The sequence below is a fragment of the Mustelus asterias genome, chromosome 11 (genome assembly GCF_964213995.1).
Source record: "Mustelus asterias chromosome 11, sMusAst1.hap1.1, whole genome shotgun sequence".
In the NCBI taxonomy this organism is placed as follows: domain Eukaryota; kingdom Metazoa; phylum Chordata; class Chondrichthyes; order Carcharhiniformes; family Triakidae; genus Mustelus; species Mustelus asterias.
Genome location: NC_135811.1, coordinates 4,968,851 through 4,991,641, shown reverse-complemented (window position 1 = coordinate 4,991,641; position 22,791 = coordinate 4,968,851). Strand labels below are relative to the sequence as shown.

The 22,791-nt window shown below is 47.6% G+C and overlaps 1 protein-coding gene across 1 annotated transcript in view; it reads left to right on the top strand.

The window, feature by feature from the left end:
- Positions 1–22,791, top strand: part of abcc2 (ATP binding cassette subfamily C member 2) — a 109,805-nt gene that overhangs the window by 13,658 nt on the left and 73,356 nt on the right. The window contains exons 2-8 of the mRNA XM_078223078.1: positions 1,754–1,927; positions 5,000–5,146; positions 7,475–7,612; positions 10,446–10,568; positions 11,644–11,699; positions 14,116–14,341; positions 17,709–17,887. Of these exons, the coding sequence (XP_078079204.1) occupies positions 1,754–1,927; positions 5,000–5,146; positions 7,475–7,612; positions 10,446–10,568; positions 11,644–11,699; positions 14,116–14,341; positions 17,709–17,887 (1,043 nt within the window). The remainder of the gene's footprint in view (positions 1–1,753; positions 1,928–4,999; positions 5,147–7,474; positions 7,613–10,445; positions 10,569–11,643; positions 11,700–14,115; positions 14,342–17,708; positions 17,888–22,791) is intronic.

Here is a 22,791-nt window from a genome sequence, read left to right as displayed (position 1 = left end):
CCAGTCCATTTCATCACCTTTGCTCCACTTTCTTTGACACCCCTCACTTAACACAAATCTACTGGTCAATTTGATCATCGATAACCTTTTTATTATTCTTTCACGGGATGTGGGTGCTGCTGGCTCGACCAGCATTTTATTATCTATCTCTAATTGCCCCTGAGAAGGTGGAGGTGAGCTGTCTTCTTGAGCCGCTGCAGTCCCTGAGGTGTAGGTACACCCACGGTGCTGTTAGGGAGGGAGGTCCAGGATTGTGACCCAGTGACAGTGAAAGAACGGCGATATATTTCCAAATCAGGAGGGTGAGTGACTTGAAGGTGGTGATGTTCTCACGTACCTGTTGTCCTTGTCCTTTTCGATGGTGAGGGTTGTGGGTTTGGAAGGTGCTGTCAAAGGAACCTTGGTGAATTCCTGTAGTGCATCTTGTAGTTGGTACACACAGCTGCCACTGTGTGTCAGTGGTGGAGGGAGTGAATGTTTAACCTCCTGTTATTCCCCCCCCATCACCCCCCATGGACATCGGGACCCACCGTCGATCACTCCCTGCCCCTGGTCCACCCCCACCCCGCTGATTGCCACCCCATACATCGCCTCCTACCCCACATCCCCGAACGCTGGCCTGGCTGATCAACCCCACCCCCTGCTGCTGGTCGCCTCCCCAGATATCGACCCCCTACCCTCCCCCCGATCACAAACCCTGCTGATTAACACCCCACCCTCACCCCTACGGAGCTCCCTCCTCAGGCCCCACCCCCCTTCAGGCCTCTTCTCCCCCCCGCCCTCCCCAGACTGCCTGGTGGGTAGTGCCAGGGGGAAAGGGGGGGGGAATGCCAGGATGCCAGCAGGCAGTGTCAGGCTGTACTCCCCAAGGGGCACTGCCCAGCCCTGCCACTGATCACCCAGGGGGCTTCAATGGCATCCTTTCCCATCGGCAAGGCCATCACGTCTGGTCCCTGTTGGTAGAAACCATATGTGATTCTCGCCGGTGAGGGCCTTGCGGCCGAGCAGGTAAAGACAAGTAAGCTCGGACAATAGCGTTCCATAGAAACATAGAAGATAGGAGCAGGAGGAGGCCATTCGGCCCTTCGAGCCTGCTCCGCCATTCATCACCATCATGGCTGATCATCCAATTCAATACCCTAATCCTGCTTTATCCCCATAACCTTTGATCCCATTCGCCCCAAGTGCTATATCCAGCCGCCTCTTGAATACATTCAATGTTTTGGCATCAACTACTTCCTGTGGTAATGAATTCCACAGGCTCACCATTCTTTGGGTGAAGAAATGTCTCCTCACCTCCGTCCTAAATAGTCTACTCCGAATCCTCAGACTGTGTCCCCTGGTTCTGGACTCCCCCACCATCGGGAACATCCTCCCTGCATCTACCCTGTCTAGTCCTGTTAGAATTTTATAAGTCTCTATGAGATCCCCCCTTATTCATCTGAACTCCAGTGAAAACAATCCTAACCTAGTCAATCTGTCCTCATACATCAGTCCTTTGGGGAAGGAAATCTGCCGTCCTTACCTGGTCTGGCCTACATGTGACTCCAGAGCCACAGCAATGTGGTTGACTCTCAACTGCCCTTTGAAATGATACAGCAAGCCGCCTTCAGGGGCAACTAGGGATGGGCAATACATAGGTCAGGCTGAATGTCGTTGTTCTGAAGGCGCAGACTCAGACCATAAGTCATCCTGGTGAGATGGTGCTGTAATTCTGAGGCTGATGGGTGATGTGACTGTGTTTCCTGTTTAGAATGATTCCTATGTGGATCGGCCAGACCCTGACATCCCTGTGTGCCTGGAGCAGACTGTCCTGGTATGGATTCCTCTGGGCTTTCTGTGGATTTGTGCACCATGGCAGCTCGCTGCCTTATTCAGAGCAAGACAAAGAGGAAGCAGATGTTCCAAACTCTACTTGGTGAAGCAGGTACCCAGTCCCTTCATTCTCAAACCCTGTTACATTGAAGCTGCTTTAAAACTGCCGCGTGTCAGTTCTTGCTGTAACCAGTGGGTTTTGGACATTATCTTTTGACACTAACAGTACTCAAAATATGATTTTGTTTTGTGAATCTTTATGCTCCCACATGTACCTAACCTGTAACAGCAAAATATAAACAGAAATTGCTGCAAATATTCAGCAGGTTTTGCAGCATCTGGGGAGAGAGAAACAGAGTTATTGGCCGAGATTTTACTGTCCCGCCCACCACGGGAATCGGAGCGAGCGAGGGGCGGACAATGGGAAGGTACATTGACATCAGGCGGAATTTTATGGTTTCGGGATGAGTGAGGCTGTAAACTCCCACCCAACGTTACAGATTAATGATCTTTCATCAGAACAGTAAAAGGTTAGACAGTTTATCCACAAATCCAGAGACAGGGAAAGGGACGAAAGAGCAAAAGGAAAAATGTCCTTTAAACTGAAGGAGCTCCCTCTACACTGTCCCCATCAAACACTCCCAGGACAGGTACAGCACGGGGTTAGATACAGAGTAAAGCTCCCTCTACACTGTCCCCATCAAACACTCCCAGGACAGGTACAGCACGGGGTTAGATACAGAGTAAAGCTCCCTCTACACTGTCCCCATCAAACACTCCCAGGACAGGTACAGCACGGGGTTAGATACAGAGTAAAGCTCCCTCTACACTGTCCCCATCAAACACTCCCAGGACAGGTACAGCACGGGGTTAGATACAGAGTAAAGCTCCCTCTACACTGTCCCCATCAAACACTCCCAGGACAGGTACAGCACGGGGTTAGATACAGAGTAAAGCTCCCTCTACACTGTCCCCATCAAACACTCCCAGGACAGGTACAGCACGGGGTTAGATACAGAGTAAAGCTCCCTCTACACTGTCCCCATCAAACACTCCCAGGACAGGTACAGCACGGGGTTAGATACAGAGTAAAGCTCCCTCTACACTGTCCCCATCAAACACTCCCAGGACAGGTACAGCACGGGGTTAGATACAGAGTAAAGCTCCCTCTACACTGTCCCCATCAAACACTCCCAGGGCAGGTACAGCACGGGGTTAGATACAGCGTAAAGCTCCCTCTACACTGTCCCCATCAAACACTCCCAGGACAGGTACAGCACGGGGTTAGATACAGAGTAAAGCTCCCTCTACACTGTCCCCATCAAACACTCCCAGGACAGGTACAGCACGGGGTTAGATACAGCGTAAAGCTCCCTCTACACTGTCCCCATCAAACACTCCCAGGACAGGTACAGCACGGGGTTAGATACAGAGTAAAGCTCCCTCTACACTGTCCCCATCAAACACTCCCAGGGCAGGTACAGCACGGGGTTAGATACAGCGTAAAGCTCCCTCTACACTGTCCCCATCAAACACTCCCAGGACAGGTACAGCACGGGGTTAGATACAGCGTAAAGCTCCCTCTACACTGTCCCCATCAAACACTCCCAGGACAGGTACAGCACGGGGTTAGATACAGAGTAAAGATCCCTCTACACTGTCCCCATCAAACATTCCCAGGACAGGTACAGCACGGGGTTAGATACAGAGTAACGCTCCCTCTACACTGTCCCTATCAAACATTCCCAGGACAGGTACAGCACAGGGTTAGATACAGAGTAAAACTCCCTCTACACTGTCCCCATCAAACATTCCCAGGACAGGTACAGCACGAAGTTAGATACAGAGTAAAGCTCCCTCTACACTGTCCCCATCAAACATTCCCAGGAAAGGTATAGCACGGGGTTAGATACAGAGTAAAGCTCCCTCTACACTGTCCCCATCAAACACTCCCAGGACAGGTACAGCACAGGGTTAGATACAGGGTAAAGCTCCCTCTACACTGTCCCCATCAAACATTCCCAGGACAGGTACAGCACGGGGTTAGATACAGAGTAAAGCTCCCTCTACACTGTCCCCATCAAACACTCCCAGGACAGGTACAGCATGGGGTTAGATACAGCGTAAAGCTCCCTCTACACTGTCCCCATCAAACACTCCCAGGACAGGTACAGCACGGGGTTAGATACAGAGTAAAGATCCCTCTACACTGTCCCCATCAAACATTCCCAGGACAGGTACAGCACGGGGTTAGATACAGAGTAACGCTCCCTCTACACTGTCCCTATCAAACATTCCCAGGACAGGTACAGCACAGGGTTAGATACAGAGTAAAACTCCCTCTACACTGTCCCCATCAAACATTCCCAGGACAGGTACAGCACGAAGTTAGATACAGAGTAAAGCTCCCTCTACACTGTCCCCATCAAACATTCCCAGGAAAGGTATAGCACGGGGTTAGATACAGAGTAAAGCTCCCTCTACACTGTCCCCATCAAACACTCCCAGGACAGGTACAGCACAGGGTTAGATACAGGGTAAAGCTCCCTCTACACTGTCCCCATCAAACATTCCCAGGACAGGTACAGCACGGGGTTAGATACAGAGTAAAGCTCCCTCTACACTGTCCCCATCAAACACTCCCAGGACAGGTACAGCACGGGGTTAGATACAGAGTAAAGCTCCCTCTACACTGTCTCCATCAAACACCCTGGGACAGGTACGGCACGGGGTTAGATACAGAGTTAAGCTCCCTCTGCACTGTCCCCAGCAAACACTCCCAGGACAGTTACTGCACGGGGTTAGATACAGAGTAAAGCTCCCTCTACACTGTCTCCATCAAACACCCCGGGACAGGTACGGCACGGGGTTAGATACAGAGTTAAGCTCCCTCTGCACTGTCCCCAGCAAACACTCCCAGGACAGGTACAGCACGGGGTTAGATACAGAGTATCGAGAGAATGGTCACATGGACACCAGAAGCTTAAAAATGTCCTCAGAACCAGATGTGGTCAGGATGGCTCAGTGCCTTCACACCGGGGCAAGCGGTGAGGAGGGGGCGGAAGTGGGGAGAGGGGGAATTACTGTAAATTTCAGAATCGGAGTTCTGCAGCACTCAATACCTCGGAACACAGCGTTCTGAATGATGAATGTTTAACAATCGCATTGTTTTTCTCTCCAATAGGCCCTTACCTTCCTGCTGTTCCTGACCTCTGTGACTGGCTTGATCATCACATTGCTGGAAGATTTCGGGAACTTTCGGGACCCTACACCCAACAGGCTGAATCCGCTGGTTCTCTATGTGAACCCTTCCATTTACGCAGCATCTTGGGTAAGAAGCGAGGGCATTTCACCTTGTGTGAAGCAAATCATCGGAGAGAAGGATCTCCTCACAACGTTCGCCGAGAGTGTGGGATTAGCTTTGTTATACACCTTTAATTTAAACACCTTCCAAGCATTCCAGTTTAATGAGACAAACAAGGACAGTAATTCAACAATTCCTTTATTTAACACTCCGAGTACCAACTCAAACATAAACAGTTGCAACTCATTAACTCTTAACTGAACTTTAACTTTAACTATTTAACTGAAAGTAGATACTACTGAGTTTAGGAAAACCTTGGTCAAGAAAAAGCCTCGATGTAGAATCTATCATCTTATTCTCTGAAGTATCCTTCAGGGTACACTTCTTCTTGCGATGGTTGGTCTCTTTGAGTTATCGCTGGCAAACAAAGGCTCACATGTCTTTTTAACCACAATCCTCCACTCGCTTCTGGAAGATTCTCTGTCATCCAGCCAATGAATTGATCAGAAACCAATCACATGGCTCAAACAACCAATGAAATTAATTTTGAATGATGCCATTATGCTGAGTTCAACTGTATACTCCTTCATATAGCAGTCATATAAATCAGGTCACAATGTTTGGGTTAATCATAGAAATCATTGAAACCCTACAGTACAGAAAGAGGCCATTCGGCCCATCGAGTCTGCACCGACCACAATCCCACCCAGGCCCTACCCCCATATCCCTACATATTTTACCCACTAATCCCTCTAACCTACACATCTCAGGACACTAAGGGGCAATTTAATCATGGCCAATCAACCTAACCCGCACATCTTTGGAATGTGGGAGGAAACCGGAGCACCCGGAGGAAACCCACGCAGACACGAGGAGAATGTGCAAACTCCGCACAGACAGTGACCTAAGCCGGGAATCGAACCCAGGTCCCTGGAGCTGTGAAGCAGCAGTGCTAACCACTATGCTACCGTGCCGCCCCTTTATCAACTTTAACAACTTCCTTTATCTGACCAACACAGAAAGCTTCAGATCACAGCTGCCAGACCAGGGCCTCTTTACGACCAGCATCCGGTTTTAATCTATAAATTGACCAAATATCCCAGCATGCTTAGCTCTCAGCCAGAATAGCCATCTTAAAGCCACTATTGCCATTATTGTTGCAGCCATTCTTCCTCCGTCCACAACTTCAAATAGCAAAACCTCCTCACCACGATTCCACAGCATCACACTGGGAGTTTGTGACTGGATTAGAAGATCAAGTGTCTGGCATAGGACTTGAACCCATAGCTATCAGCTACAGACTGTACCAGAGAGAGCTTCCCATTCAGTTCCCCAGCGCTCTATGCGTCAGGTTGGCCAGGCCTGCCTGGAGCTTTGTCCTGTTACAATGAACACACATGTTCAAATAGCTTGGAGAGGGTCAAAGCTGATTAATCAAAATAGTCCTGGGGACTTGCGTTAATGTAGCCAAAGTGAAGAATTTGGGATTGCCCACTATACAGTAGGGGTGAGGGGAGGTGATGGCCTAGTGGTATTATCACTGGACTATTAATCCAGAAACTCAGCTAATGTTCTGGGGGACCCGGGTTTGAATCCCGCCACAGCAAATGGTGGAATTTGAAATCAATTTTTAAAAAATCTGGCATTAAGAATCTATTGATGACCATGAAACCATTGTCGATTGTCAGGACCGATCTGGTTCACTAATGTCCTTTAGGGAAGGAAATCTGCTGTCCTTACCCGGTCTGGCCTACATGTGACTCCAAAGCCACAGCAATGTGGTTGACTCTCAACTGCCCTCCACGGTAACTAGGGATGGGCAGTAAATGCTGGCCAACCGGTGACACCCATGTCCCACCAATGAATAAAAAAAAAGAGAAGGGAGATTTAATTGAGATATTCAAAATTCTGGAGGATTTTGATTGGGTAAATATTTCACTGGCAAGAGGGTTGATAACCTGAGGAAATGGATTTTAGAAAATTGGCAAAATAATCATGAGGCGATGAGGAGACGTATTTCGATGTGGTGAGTTATTCTGGACTGAATCGTGCTGCCTAACAGGGCAGTGGAAGCAGATTTAACGATACCTTCCAAAAGGAATTGGAAAAATACTCGGAATGAGGAATAATTGGAAGCTGTGGGGAAGGGCAGGGTTGTGGTGGGCTGGAGTGCGTGGAGCTCATTAAACAGTTTATTTCAGAGCCACCATTGGGTCAAATGGTCTCCTGCTGCCTTGTGTCGTTCTATGGAATGTGCTCTTCTCTCTGAGTTGCACTGGCAAAGGGACAGGGTGGGTTGTTAGTGTCGGCAGCACCGGAATGTCCCACTCACTGCCTACTCTCTCTGTTTTCTAGATGTTGTTGTTGCTGATTCAAGAAAGCAGAAGACGGGCCGATGACAAGAACTCCGGCTTCCTCTTCATATTCTGGCTCTTGTCCGTCTTGTGTGGTGTCTTTATGCTGCAGACTTTAATCAGACTGGCTGTTAAAGAGGTGGGAACCGCTGGTTTTATGGTTACAGTGGCAGGGGAGGTGGGGGTGTAGGGTGGGGGCTGTGGGGGTGTAGGGTGGGGGCTGTGGGGGTGTAGGGTGGGGGCTGTGGGGGTATAGGGTGGGGGCTGTGGGGGTGTAGGGTGGGGGCTGTGGGGGTGTAGGGTGGGGGCTGGGGGGGTGTAGGGTGGGGGCTGGGGGGGTGTGCGGTGCGGGGTGTGCGGTAGGGAGTGCTGTGGTGGGGAGTTGGGGCGAGTGAGATCGGGGGATGAATTTCAATGTTCGATGGTGGTAGGGTGTGGAATGGGGCTGATGGTGGATTGACAACCTGTTCTGGACACAGATACCCTTCCCAAACCTCCTGTTCACTGAAGTCAGTGGCCATTTAATGAACGGTTGATTAGTGATCATCCATTTTCCATTCTTGTCCAATCAGAGTCGACTCTGTTATTCACCATGTACAAGGAAGACTCAAAAGTTTAAATTTATTTATTAGTGTCACAAGTAAGGCTTACATTAACACAGCAATGAAGTTACTGTGAAAATCCCCTAGTCGCCACACTCTGGCCCTGTTCGGGTGCATGGAGGGAGAATTTAGCATGGCCAATGCACCTAACCAGCACGTCTTTCAGACTGTGGGAGGAAACCGGAGCACCCGGAGGAAACCCACACAGACACGAGGAGAATGTGTAAACTCCACGCAGACAGTGACCCAAGCCGGGAATCGAACCTGGGTCCCTAGCGCTGTGAGGCAGCACTGTGCCACCATGCCGACTCTGTGTTATCCCTCCCGGGCTGCTGGAATAGTTGACAATTCATTTCCTCTGAGTTAAATCATCTTAGAACAATGGTTCCCAATTGGGTCACACAAACAGAGGAAAAGTTTGTAAACTCTCCCTCCTCCAAGACTGTGCCCATCCTCACCAGCTCTGAGGCCCGAGGGGCAACTTACTCTGCCCTTGTCCTCCTTGTCTCTCTGTCTGTCTCTGGGCATTAAGCTCCCACTTGTGGTCATTTCACAAAATCTTGAAATCTTGAAATCCAGCCCCGTCTATGATCCAGGCAGCGATGCCACCACTGCTGAGCTGTGGCCTGCCAGAACCCAAACCCTGGCACCCTGGCACTGTAGAACATCCTGGCTCCAAGATCAGCCACCTCAGGATGCTCATCCTACAGGTCTGCTGCTGATTGGTCAAAGCCCAGGAGATGAAGTCACGGATTGGTGAGCACATCAAATAATAACATTTTTACACAGAACATGAGAAATACAGATTTTAATTTTTATATGATGTGACTATGTTGATCTATGATATGCAAATTTTAACAATCATATACTGAATGACAGGGTAGCTGCAGGGAGGATGTTCCCGATGGTGGGGTAGTCCAGAACCAGGGGTCACACTCTGAGGATTCGGGGCAGGCCATTTAGGACGGAGGTGAGGAGACATTTCTTCACCCAATGATTGGTGAGCCTGTGGAATTCATTACCACAGGAAGTAGTTGATGCCAAAACTTTGAATGTATTCAAGAGGCGGCTGGATATAGCACTTGGGGTGAACGGGATCAAAGGTTATGGGGAGAAAGCAGGATTAGGCTATTGAGTTGGATGATCAGCCATGATCGTGAGGAATGATGGAGCAGGCTCGAAGGGCCGAATGGCCTCCTCCTGCTCCTATGTTTCTGCGTTTCTATGTTGTTTTATTGCTGTATTGCTTTTGTTGGCATCTGGGATCATGTTAATTGTCGGATGTTAAAGTGAGATGACGGAAAAGTTTGGGAAACACTGGATTACAAGCAGTCGGGGTGTCAAAACTGCCTTTGAGCTACTTGGCTATGGAAAGGAAAGAAAGACTTGCATTTCTATAGCGCCTTTCATGATCTCAGAATGTCCCCCAGGCACTTGGCTAGCAATAAAATACTTCTTGAAGTGAGGTTATGGTTGTAGCATGACTCTGAACAAATGGGCTGCCAGCAGTCGGACACGATGGATAATCTCTCAGAGGCATTGGGAAGTGTCGTGTGTCGTGGGAGCTGCACCTGGCAGCTGGAGTCAGGACTTGAAAGACAAGGGAGGCATGAAGGGGCCAGTTTGGAACCATCCTGCAGAATAACATTCTGATACACTGTGGTGGAAAGCGAGGTGCCGATCATAAACATGGGCTGGGATTTTACAGGAACACCCGCCCGAGGCTCGCAAGATCATGCCCAAAGCCAACGGGAAATGCCGTTCTGTGAGCCTCTCCCACCCCGATTTTGGCGCAGCTTTGCCAGTAAAATCAGGGCCCTGAACTCCTACAGCAATGCATCTTCCTTGTCAAGAGTTTTGTAAGCTTCAATGAGATCACTCCCTCATTCTTCTAAACGCGAGAGAATACAGGCCCCATTTCCCCAATCTCTCCTATAAGGCAATCTATTTATATAAAAATATTTCTATATTGTCGCTGGAATCTTGCTGCCCTTCAAGCTGGAAGAAGAAAATAAATCCACGCTCTGGATATGTTCTAAAGCTTGATCTTGGTTTCAGATAAAGCTCGGCACAACATCGTGGGCCGAAGGGCCTGTTCTGTGCTGTACTGTTCTATGTTCTATGGATGCCACGACCCCATGGGAGGTCCTGCCTCAGAGATCGGAGAGATCGGGAATCAGTTTGTTCAATCACATGATGATCTTCAGCAGAAACTCAGAACCCTGACTTGACATCTATCTTCGAATCGAGAGATAATTGGCAATGAGCATCATCTGTAATGTTGTTGTGTCCTTTCTCTGCTGATGTTGATGCTTGGTAATGATGTTAATTAGCTGATTATATTTTCTCTCCTCTCTCACTCCTCCGCAGGGAGATATTTCAGATTTACCGCGCTTCGCTTTGTTTTGCATCTCCTACGGCCTTCAGTGGATCACCTTCATTATCTCCTGCATTTCTGATGTAACTCCAGAAGATAAAGATGCTGCAAAGAAGGTCAGTTTTGCTATTTTCTTCCGAGTAAACATCATTTCCCAAGGATGTGCTGGACCAACTTTCTATCACCTGGGCAGAGTGAAGCTCCCTCTACACTGTCCCCATCAAACACTCCCAGGACAGGTACAGCACGGGGTTAGATACAGAATAAAGCTCCCTCTACACTGTCCCCATCAAACACTCCCAGGACTGGTACAGCACGGGGTTAGATACAGAGTAAAGCTCCCTCTACACAGTCCCCATCAAACACTCCCAGGACAGGTACAGCACGGGGTTAGATACAGAGTAAAGCTCCCTCTACACAGTCCCCATCAAACACTCCCAGGACAGGTACAGCACGGGGTTAGATACAGAGTAAAGCTCCCTCTACACTGTCCCCATCAAACACTCCCAGGACAGGTACAGCACGGGGTTAGATACAGAGTAAAGCTCCCTCTACATTGTCCCCATCAACCACTCCCAGGACAGGTACAGCACGGGGTTAGATACAGAGTAAAACTCCCTCTACACTGTCCCCATCAAACACTCCCAGGGCAGGTACAGCACGGGGTTAGATACCTGGAAATACCGGAGCACCCAGAGGGAACCCTGCAGACACTGGGGGAATGTGTCTCCACACAGACAGTGACCTGGGTCCCTGGTGCTTTGAGGCAGCAGTGCTAATCACTGTGCCGTCTTGCCACCTTGGGACTCCTGGCACTTACTGGAGACTGTCTTCAATCTTGTGATATTTAATCTTGTTGCTTCAGTAATTTAGCAAGAATTTCCAGGGCAACTCTCTGGGTGGGTATTTTTCCTGATGGGATACTGATCCATACCAAACACATTGAATCCCAGCTCCCAGCTGAATTCACTCAGTCGGATAACTGGGATTGGGTGGGAATATAGATAAGCTGGAATTCTAGCTTCTGATTCACTGCCATTGAACTCTGCAGGAAAGTGTGGGTTCAGGTGAAGACCCTGTGGAAAATGGGCTGCGGTTGTCCTTTGTCAGTTTATTGGGTTACCGTGTGGCAGGAAATGTCTGTAAATTCAAACACTGTTTAAATACAAACTGTCTCTTCTCTTTTATTAGAATCCACAATTATCTGCATCATTCCTCAGTCAAATCACATTCCACTGGTTTAACGGGTAAGGAAAACTCTCCAAACTTTAGCTTCTGGGAATGTTTTTGAAAGTAAGATGCTGTTAGGAAAATCACAGTTCACCGTATTTTGCTTTTTGGAATTTTGTTATTGTAAGGGTTTTATTTTCATCCTGTGGCCAAGGCTGGAAACACAGTGTTTGTGGAACTAACACAAGGTTTAGATTAGTCGCTTATCCGAGTACGTAAGCGCTGGCCTCACTGAAAGCCTTGTTTGCTAATAATCATTTCCATTACTTCACAGAGTTGTTTGTCGTAATTTAACTTCCACAATTGTTGTAACTTAATTTTTCCATTCCAACATCTGTAGGTTTTAACTACTTTTAACTATGGCTTCACTGTATTTATTGCTTTATTTGAAGTGAGCATCCTTAAGCTTACAGAACAAAGTGAATTACATATTTGGCCATAGCTGGAATTACAACTTAATTTCCACAGGAGTAGTGAGAATAATCAGAGAACTCCTTCAAAAGGGAGCAGAGCCGCAATGGGCCGAAGGGCCATTTCTGTGCTGTAAGATTCTATTGTTCTATCACTAAGGCCGTTGAGTTAATTGGTGAGGCATCAAAAAGTAGCTCCTAGCTGGATAATTCCAGAAAGAAAGAGCTTGCATTTCTATAGCACCTTCCACAACCTCAGGACATCCCTAATTGCTTCACAGCCAATGAAGTACTGTTGAAGCGTAGTCACTGTTGTAGTGTACAAAACATGCACAGCAAGATCCCATAAACAGCAGTGTGTTAATGACTGGTTAATCCTGTTTCCTTAGTGATGTTGATTGAAGGGTGAATATTGGCCGGGACACCTGGAATAACTCTGCGGCTGATGGGTCTTTCTTTACTATTAATAATTATTAAGTAACAAAACTTACAGCAGTAAGTTGATGCAGTGGCGTAGTGGTATTGTCACTGGACTTGTAATCCAGAGACCCAGGGTAATGCTCTGGGGACCCAGGGTTCGAATCCCACTCTGGCAGATGGTGAAATAAAATATCTGGAATTAAGAATCTACTGATGACCATGAAACCATTGTAGATTGTCGGAAAAACCCGCCTGGTTCACTAATATCTTTTAGGGAAGGAAATCTGCCATCCTTACCTGGTTTGGCCTACATGTGACTCCAGAGCCACATCAATGTGGTTGACTCTTAACAGCCCTCTGAAATGGCCGAGTGAGACACTCAGTTAAAGGGTAATTAGGGGCAACGAATACTGACCCAGCCAGCGACACCCGCATCCTATCAAAGAATAAAGAAATGAAAAGTTTGGGAAGCAGATGAGTGGACAGCTCTGAAGTTTCTCAGTGGGATTGTTGAAGGAGTGCATTGTGGGATTGCAAAGCTGAGATGTTATGATGCCACTACTGGTGGGAGGGTGCAATTGCAGCGTGACATGTTTATATAGGAGATTCCCATTGTAAATGTATACATAGGATTTTATAATTGGGAATAAACCGACAGAAGAGTGGAACAAAAATATGCCAATAGCAAGTAAGGTTTAGCAGACAGGGACTGTGGCCAGACATAAGGGGGAGGGGGGCGATTCTCCCATCCCACTGCGTGGTAGGCAGGGATGGAAATGGGCACCAGAGATTCTAGCGGTGGCCAAATCGCGGGATTTGCGCTGGGCATCCGGGTCTCCGCACATTCCCAGTCTACGATTTTTGGCATCGACAGATCCACGCTGTGAATCAGCGTAACGGATATTTGCATGTGTTTACATACCTTACCATCTAATTAGCATGTCCGCGACTGGAATCTCCGCCTCCACTAGAGTCTCCCCCCCTCTCTGTCATGATGTCACGCTGGCGGGGTTTACAACTGCTGTATAAAAGTCAGGACCTGGCGTGGCATGCAAGGTCCTGTGTCCAGCGGGGGGGGGGGGGGGGGGGGGGGGCAATGCTTAAGGCTCTCAATCAACAAAGGAGAATGCGTGCAGGCAGGGGGTGTGCATGGCAGCACAGTGCTATTTGTGTGCAAGGCAGCAGTGAGGCCAGTGCTATGTGTGTGGGGAGGGCCTGGAGGCCAGCGATGCCCGGGTCACTGGGGGATGGGGAGGCCAGCGATGTTCATGGGGTGTTGAGGCCAGCGATTTCAACGCTGGGAGGATTTGTTTAGTGATCTCCCAGAGATGTGCGCGTACGCGGGGGCCACTCAGCCCGCTGACTTCAGCAGGACTAGGCCCCGCCCTTGGATTTCTCACGCGATTAATTCTACTGACCTCTGCAGTGCACAGAATGTGGGAGATTCATTTTGAAAACCCCGCTGATGAAACCAGCGTGCTTTACTCCAGTTTTCATGTAATTTTGACACTTGGAATCTTTTTGGGAGAATCCCGGTCAAAATATTTTATCACACATTGAATTTTACCGCAGGCTACGGTTAATATGTTGGCATTCCGCACAGGATGATGATAAAGGGATACAGAAAACCCCTGGAGACAAAGCATCTTTGGGAGTTGAACGAGGACGACACGACGCAAATCATTCTTGCCAACTTTGAGCGGGACATGCTGCGAGGCCTGAAGGAGGCGCAGAGGAAGATGGAAAGAAAACGGAAAAAGGAAATTCCAAAAGACATCGAACAAATGAACGGCTTCAGCAGGAGCGTCAGTCAAGACATCTTGGTCATGGTAGGTGGCCTTCCAGACCTCACTGTCCGGACTGTGTCGCATTACTTTCTGCAACTGGGTTTCTGTCTCGCTGTAGAAGGTACACGTTCTTCTCAAGGCTCCTTTCCCTTGTCAAACATTGGATGCAATATCACTTCCACTTTCATTGCTAATTAGGGAATGATGCACAGGAAGGCCCTGATCTTTCCTGGAATGATTTGCCACAAGTACGCTTTGTCAGGAGAGTGAGCTGGAGGTGTCACGCCTCTTGCTGGTGTCTGACTTCAGAACCATTGTCCTCCTGCTAGGATCATCTGCTTCTTCCCTCATTCCAGACTTTGCAAACTTAGACACCAAGCAAAACTGATGACCCCCTCATTGAGTTCAACTCTTCGGTTGGGTTCAGGTACCAGGATGTGCCGCTGGTCTGCATTACCAGTTACTATGAGGGTGATAGACAGCTGGGGACACTGTGGGATGCCAATGGGGCCTCACCAACATTCAAAACATAGAACATAGACATAGAACAGTACAGCACAGAACAGGCCCTTGGGCCCACGATGTTGCGCCGAGCTTTATCTGAAACCAAGATCAAGCTATCCCACTCCCTATCATCCTGGTGTGCTCCATGTGCCTATCCAATAACCGCTTAAATGTTCCTAAAGTGTCTGACTCCACTATCACTGCAGGCAGTCCATTCCACACCCCAACCACTCTCTGCGTAAAGAACCTACCTCTGATATCCGTCCTGTATCTCCCACCACGAACCCTATAGTTATGCCCCCTTGTAATAGCTCCATCCACCCGAGGAAATAGTCTTTGAACGTTCACTCTATCTATCCCCTTCATCATTTTATAAACCTCTATTAAGTCTCCCCTCAGCCTCCTCCGCTCCAGAGAGAACAGCCCCAGCTCCCTCAACCTTTCCTCATAAGACCTACCCTCCAAACCAGACAGCATCCTGGTAAATCTCCTCTGCACTCTTTCCAGCGCTTCCACATCCTTCTTATAGTGAGGTGACCAGAACTGCACACAATATTCCAAATGTGGTCTCACCAAGGTCCTGTACAGTTGCAGCATAACCCCATGGCTCTTAAACTCCAACCCCCTGTTAATAAAAGCTAACACACTATAGGCCTTCTTCACAGCTCTATCCACTTGAGTGGCAACCTTTAGAGATCTGTGGATATGAACCCCAAGATCTCTCTGTTCCTCCACAGTCTTCAGAACCCTACCTTTGACCCTGTAATCCACATTTAAATTAGTCCGACCAAAATGAATCACCTCACATTTATCAGGGTTAAACTCCATTTGCCATTTTTCAGCCCAGCTTTGCATCCTAGCTTTATTGCCAGCTGGCAATGACTCAGGGATAACAGTCCTGTCACAGAAACCCCCATATACCCCGTATTACCCATTGCAGTACTAAACCACATGGGCCAGATACTCTTTGGTTCCATTCTGGTTGAGTTAATTGCTTTTAGCAAGAGCACCAATTTGTGGCTAATTTGTCCTTGACCTCTATGGGGTTCGGAGGGAGCCTTTTGGCTAAGATCAAGTGTCAGATCAAGCCCAGGATGTGGAGCAATGCCTTATCTTGTCAGCTTGGATCTTGTTTGTCTCTCTTGTGGGAACCAAGAATTGGATTCAGTTGGGTTTTGAATTTGGTTTCTGGATTTGCCCTGTCCACGCTGAGCATTGGCTTTGCAACTTTAAGAGCGGAGTAAAAACTAAAAGAAAAGGCAGGAAAATCAGACAGGAAAATCTCTCCTCTGTTCAGCGACTCATAGACGTTTACAGCACACAATGAGACCATTCGATCCATCGGTCCAATGCTGGATCTTTGAAAGATCCCACTCTCCCAGAGTCCTGCAGATTCTTCATTTTCAATCTTTTATTCTATGTCCTGTTGAAAGTTATGATTAAATCTGTTTCCTCCATTAGTCAGTGCATTCCATCTCATAACAACTCGCTGCTAAAAAACACCTCCTTTCTGTCAATTATCTGAAATCTGTATCCTCTGGTTAGCAAACCTCCTTCAACAGTTTCTCCCGATTCTCCTTCACGAAAGCCCTCTATAATTGTGAAGTTAAATCTCACCTTCTCGGCCTGGAGGAGAGTAATCCTAGCTTAGCGTGCGAGATAGACAGTGTACATAAAGATCAGACTCGTTAGTGATCTCTTCAGTGATCAATTATCATCACTGGGAGAATATATAAACACAGCGCAGGGCGGCACGGTGGCACAGTGGTTAGCACTGCGGCCTCACAGGGCCAGGGGCCCGGGTTCAATTCCAGCCTCGGGTTGCTGCCTGTGTGGAGTTTGCACCTTCTCCCTGTGTCTGCGTGGGTTTCCTCCGGGTGCTCCGGTTTCCTCCCACATTCTGAAAGACGTGCTGGTTAGGGTGCATTGGCCGTGCTAAATTCTCCCTCAGTGTACCCAAACAGGTGCCGGAGTGTGGCGACTAGGGGATTTTCAAAGTAACTTCATTGCAGTGTTAATGTAAGCCTTACTTGTGACACTAATAAATAAACTTTCAACTGTAACAGCCTCCCCCTAAGCCCTCATCACCAGTCTTATCACCGTGTTCTATTTACTCTTTCATAGGATGTAGTGTTGGGGCCTCAGCCAGGATTTATTGCCCATCCCTGATTACCCATGACAAGGTGGTGGTGAGCTGCCTTCTTCATAGAATCCCTACAGTGCAGAAAGAGGCCATTGGGTCCATTGAGCCTGCACTGAAAACAAAGCCCTACCCCACCCGTAACCCATGTATTTACCCTACTGTTGTCCCTGACGCTAAGGGGGAATTTAGCACAGCCAACGCACCTAACCTGGAGTGTGGGAGGAAACCGGAGCACCCGGAGGAAACCCACGCAGACACGGGGAGAATGTGCAAACTCCACACAGACAGTGACCCAAGACTGGAATTGAACCCGGGTCCCTGGCGCTGTGAGGCAGCAGTGCTAACCACTGCGCCACCGTGCCATCCTCTTCTTGAACAGCTGCAGTCTGTATGGTGTAGGTACACCCACAGTGCTATTAAGGAGGGAGTTCCAGGATTTTGACCCAGCGACAGTGAAGGACCAGTGATATATTTCCAAATCAGGATGATGAGTGGCTTGGAGGGGAACCTCCAGGTGTTCTCTTTTGGAACGCCATTGATAATAAAGCCCAGGCCTTTCCAGTGGCTGCTGGTGAAATATTCCTGATCCAGAATGTAAAAGTTGCTGTTGTGATTCTCTGCCAGATTGCAGCCTGTGCTTCCAGCATTGTTTCGCTATCTGGTTCTAACCCAAGTTTCTTGCCCCGTGGAGAGTTCCAGACGTACGGATCCCGCTACGCTGTCCTGACTTTGATTGTGTTGTTTTTCCTTCACATCATTTAGGAAGAAAAGAACAGGAAAGACAAAGGGAAGAAGCCCAAGAAGGAGGAACCGGCATCAAAGGCAGCCACGGGGTGGCTGGTTCTGTCGATGGTCAAAACCTATCGATACATCCTCATCAAGGGGGTCATTTTTAAACTCGTACACGATGCCCTGATGTTTGTGAATCCACAGCTGTTGAAGTGAGTGGAGATACACAGTATTTACAGCACGGAAACAGGCCATTCGGCCCTGATGGTCCGTGCTGGTGTTTATGCTCCGCATCTGCCTCCTCCCACCCTGATGCATCTCACCCTATCAATACATCCTTCTATTCCTTTCTCCCTCATGTGCTTATCCATCTTTCTCTTAAGTATATGTGTTATATGTGGGCAGCACGGTGGCACAGTAGTTATCACTGCTGTCTCACAGCGCCAGGGACCTGGGTTAGAACAAAGAACAGTACAGCACAGGAAACAGGCCCTTTGGCCCTCCAAGCCTGTGCCGCTCATTGGTCCAACTAGACCATTCGTTTGTATCCCTCCATTCCCAGACTGCTCATGTGACTATCCAGGTAAGTCTTAAACGATGCCAGCGTGTCTGCCTCCACCACCCTACTTGGCAGCGCATTCCAGGCCCCCACCACTCTCTGTGTAAAAAAGGTCCCTCTGATATCTGAGTTATACCTCACCCCTCTCACCTTGAGCCCATGGGTTTGATTCCCGGCTTGGGTCACTGTTTGTGTGGAATCTGCATGTTCTCCCCGTGTCTACGTGGGTTTCCTCCGGGTGCTCCGGTTTCCTCCCACAGTCTGAAAGACGTGCTGGTTAGGTGGATTGGCCGTGCTAAATCCTCCCTCAGTGTACCCGAACAGGTGCCGGAGTGTGGCAACTAGGGGATTTTCACAGTAACTTCATTGCAGTGTTAATGTAAGCCGACTTGTGACTAATAAATAAATAAACTTTATGAAGGGGGAGAATGATCCCCCTCTGGGAACTAACACCTAACCACTCAAAGAGTACCTCGCCCATAATCTGTTAAAGTGAGTGTGAAGTAGTACGATATGTTCTTCAGCAACATTTAGTGATTAAATCAGAATAACTCCCTGACACTCTCTCTAAAATCAACAAGTAACAATTTATTTATCTAACAGTGAACAAGCTAGCTAAACTATTAACAAACCAAGTAAAACATGATTCTAATGGAGTGCTGTTCCAACAAATACAATTCCCACTCATTAACAAAAAAATAGAATTTTAATCACTCTCTAAATTACAACCAGGTTTTGTGTCTTCAGGAATATTCTAAGCCTTTTCTGTTGATTCTTCTGTCTGGACTTCTAAGGTCTAATACAGATAGGAAATATGAAGGTCTAATACAGATAGGAAATATACAGCAAATGGCAGAACCCTTAGGAGAATTGATAGGCAAAGGGATCTGGGTGTACAGGTACACAGGTCACTGAAAGTGGCAATGCAGGTGGAGAAGGTAGTCAAGAAGGCATACGGCATGCTTACCTTCATCGGCTGGGGTATTGAGTTTAAAAATTGGCAAGTCATGTTGCAGCTTTACAGAACCTTAGTGAGGCCGCACTTGGAATATAGTGTTCAATTCTGGTCACTACACTACCAGAAGGATGTGGAGGCTTTGGAGAGGGTACAGAAAAGATTTACCAGGATGTTGCCTGGTATGGAGGGCATTAGCTATGAGGAGAGGTTGGAGAAACTTGGTTCGTTCTCACTGGAGCGACGGAGGTGAGGGGAGACCTGATAGAAGTCTACAAGATTATGAGGGGCATGGACAGAGTGGATAGTCAGAAGCTTTTTCCCAGGGTGGAAGAGTCAATTACTAGGGGGCATAGGTTTAAGGTGCGAGGGGCAAGGTTTAAAAGAGATGTACAAGGCAGATTTTTTACACAGAGAGTGCTGGGTGCCTGGAACTCGTTGCCGTGGGAGGTAGTGGAAGTGGATACGGTGGTGACTTTTAAGGGGCGTCTTGACAAGTACATGAATAGGATGGGAATAGAGGGATATGGTCCCCGGAAGGGTGGGGGGTTTTAGTTCAGTCAGGCAGCATGGTCGATGCAGGCTTGGAGGGCCGAAGGGCCTGTTCCTGTGCTGTAATTTTCTTTGGTCTTTGTGTTCTTCCTCCTTTCTTCTTTGCTATCTTTGGTACCTTCACTATTGAGAAGGTGCTTTCTCTTAAGACGTAAATGAAGCTAAGAGCTGAACTCAGAGCTGTTACGCTGACAGATGGCAGTTGCTTTCTGCTTTTATCCCACTGCCCCCTTATTTTATACCTGTGATGACATATCAGTATCCTTTACAATAGGATTGGTCCTCGGTTGCCAAAACCATCAGTTTCAAATTCAATAGGTTCTTGGTATCTAAGTGCCAAATTCAAATTGATTGGTTGAATTCAAAAAAATTCAGAAAGCTTGAAAGCCTGTTATCAAAGCAACCCCGCTGCTTGGCTTCTGATACAAATGTTTCAGTCTGGGCTCCTTATGTACTGGCAATTTTAAAAAACTTTCTAAGCAAGCACAGAAAAAAAATACCCTTTCGAAGGGAGCAATGCTTTCACCTCTGAGCATTTTACAATTTTTAAATAATTTTACAAACACCAAATTCTAACATTCTACTCAACTTCACAACATATGCGTGTTATTCACCTCAGCCACTCCCTGCGGTAGCAAGTTCCATACCCTCACTGCTCTCTGAGTAAAGTAGTTTCTCCTGAATTCAAGCAAAATACTGCGGATGCTGGAACCTGAAACAAAAACAGAAAATGCTGGAAATTCTCAGCAGGGATTCTTCCAGCATTTTCTGTTTTTCTTTTTCCTGAACCCGCTGCTCGAGTTATTTGTGACCACCCAATAGCTCCAGTTTTGATTTCCTCGACAGGTGTCTCTATCGAATGCCTCCACATTTCTAAAGACAAGAATGTTCGCCGTTATCTCGCGAGGGCTGAAATATATGAGAGAAAGTTTAAAAAACACGTTTACATAGCACCTTTCATGGCCACTGGTTATCTCAAAAGGGGGAGGCGATGGCTTAGTGGTATTATCGCTAGACTATTAATTCAGAAACTCAGCTAATGTTCTGGGGATCTGGGTTCGAATCTCACCACGGCAGATGGTGGAATTTGAATTCAATAAAAAATATCTGGAATTAGGAATCTACTGATGATCATGAAACCATTGTCGATTGTTGGAAAAACCCATCTGGTTCACTAATGTCCTTTAGGGAAGGAAATCTGCCATCCTTACCTCGTCTCACTTATATGTGACTCACTTATATGTGACTCACTTATATGTGATGGGCAATAAATGCTGGCCAGCCAGCGTCGCTCATGTCCCACAAATGAATAAAAAACGTAAAAAAACCTTACAACCAATGAAGTATTTTTTAAAGTGTCATCGCTGTTGAAATGTAGGCAAACACAGTAAGAGTTTTAACAACACTCTGGTGTTTTAAAGTTCAACTTTAACCTGGTGTTGTTAAAACTCTTACTGTGTTTACCCCAGTCCAACACCGGCATCTCCACATCATGACTACCATCGAAATGTAGGCAACACAGCAGCCAATTTGCACACAGCAAGATCCCACAAACTGAAATGTGTTAATGACCAGATATTTTGTTTTTGTGATGTCGATTGAGGGATAAGTATTGGTCAGGACACTGACAATGTGTTGAGCATAACTCATCTTAGAAATACTAACATGGGATCTTTGACATCCACCTGAGCAGGCAGATGGGGCCTCGGTTTAGCATCTTGTCTGAAAGACGGCATCTCTGACAGTGCAGCACTCCATCAGTACCACACTGCAGTGCCGAGCAGGAGTGAGATTTGAATCCAGAACCTTCTGAAAGTGAATTCTTGCTGTTTTCTCCAAACATCCTTGTTTCGGGCCTTCTCCTGCCTAGCCTTGTCTAGTCCATCTCTTTATTAACTCCAGATTTGACTACACCTTATACACTATCCCAGGCAAATTTCCATTTACCCCCTTCCTTTAGCTGGTCTGGGAGCCAATGTAGATCGGTGAGCACAGAGGGTGATAGGTCGATGGAACCATGTGATCTCTTGGGCGGCACAGTGGCACAGTGGTTAGCACTGCTGCCTCACAACGTTAGGGACCCAGGTTCGATTCCGGCCTTGGGTCACTGTCTGTGTAGAGTTTGCACGTTCTCCCCGTGTCTGCATGGGTTTCCTCTGGGTGCTCCGGTTTCCGGAGCGGAGATGTCTTGGGCATTAGTGAGGCCGCAGCTGGAATACTGTGTGCAGTATTGGTCCCCTTATTTGCGGAAGGATATACTGGCCTTGGAGGGAGTGCAGAGAAGGTTCACCAGGTTGATACCAGAGATGAGGGGTGTTGATTATGAGGAGAGACTGAGCAGATTGGGTTTGTATTCGTTGGAATTTACAAGGCTGAGGGGGATCTTATAGAGACCTATAAGATAATGAAGAGGCTGGATAGGGTAGAGGTGGAGAGATTCTTTCCACTTAGAAAGAAAACTAGAACTAGAGGGCACAGCCTCAAAATAAAGGGGGGTCAGTTTAGGACAGAGTTGAGGAGGAACTTCTTCTCTCAGAGGGTGGTGAATCTCTGGAATTCTTTGCCCACTGAAGTGGTGGAGGCTACCTCGTTGAATAGGATAGATGGATTCCTGATCGGTAAGGGAATTAGGGGTTATAGGGATCAGGCGGGTAAGTGGAACTGATCCACTTCAGATCAGCCATGATCTTATTGAATGGCGGGGCAGGCTCGAGGGGCTAGATGGCCTACTCCTGCTCCTATTTCTTATGTTCTTATGTTCCTCCCACAGTCCAATGATGTGTGGGTTAGGTTGATTGGCCATGCTAAATTGTCCTCTAGTGTCTGGAGGATTAATAGGGTAAATACGTGGGGTTATAGGGACAGAGCCTGGGTGGAATTGTTGTCTGTGCAGGCTCGATGGGCCGAATGGCCTCCTTCTTCACTGTATTCTATCCAAATACTTTCCTGTCTGTGTCTGATCTGGCACCAAGCCCCCTGCATTTGTCATCCTCTGTGCTCACTGACCAATATCTGCTCCTACATGTTTAAATTCTCATCCTTGTTTTTAG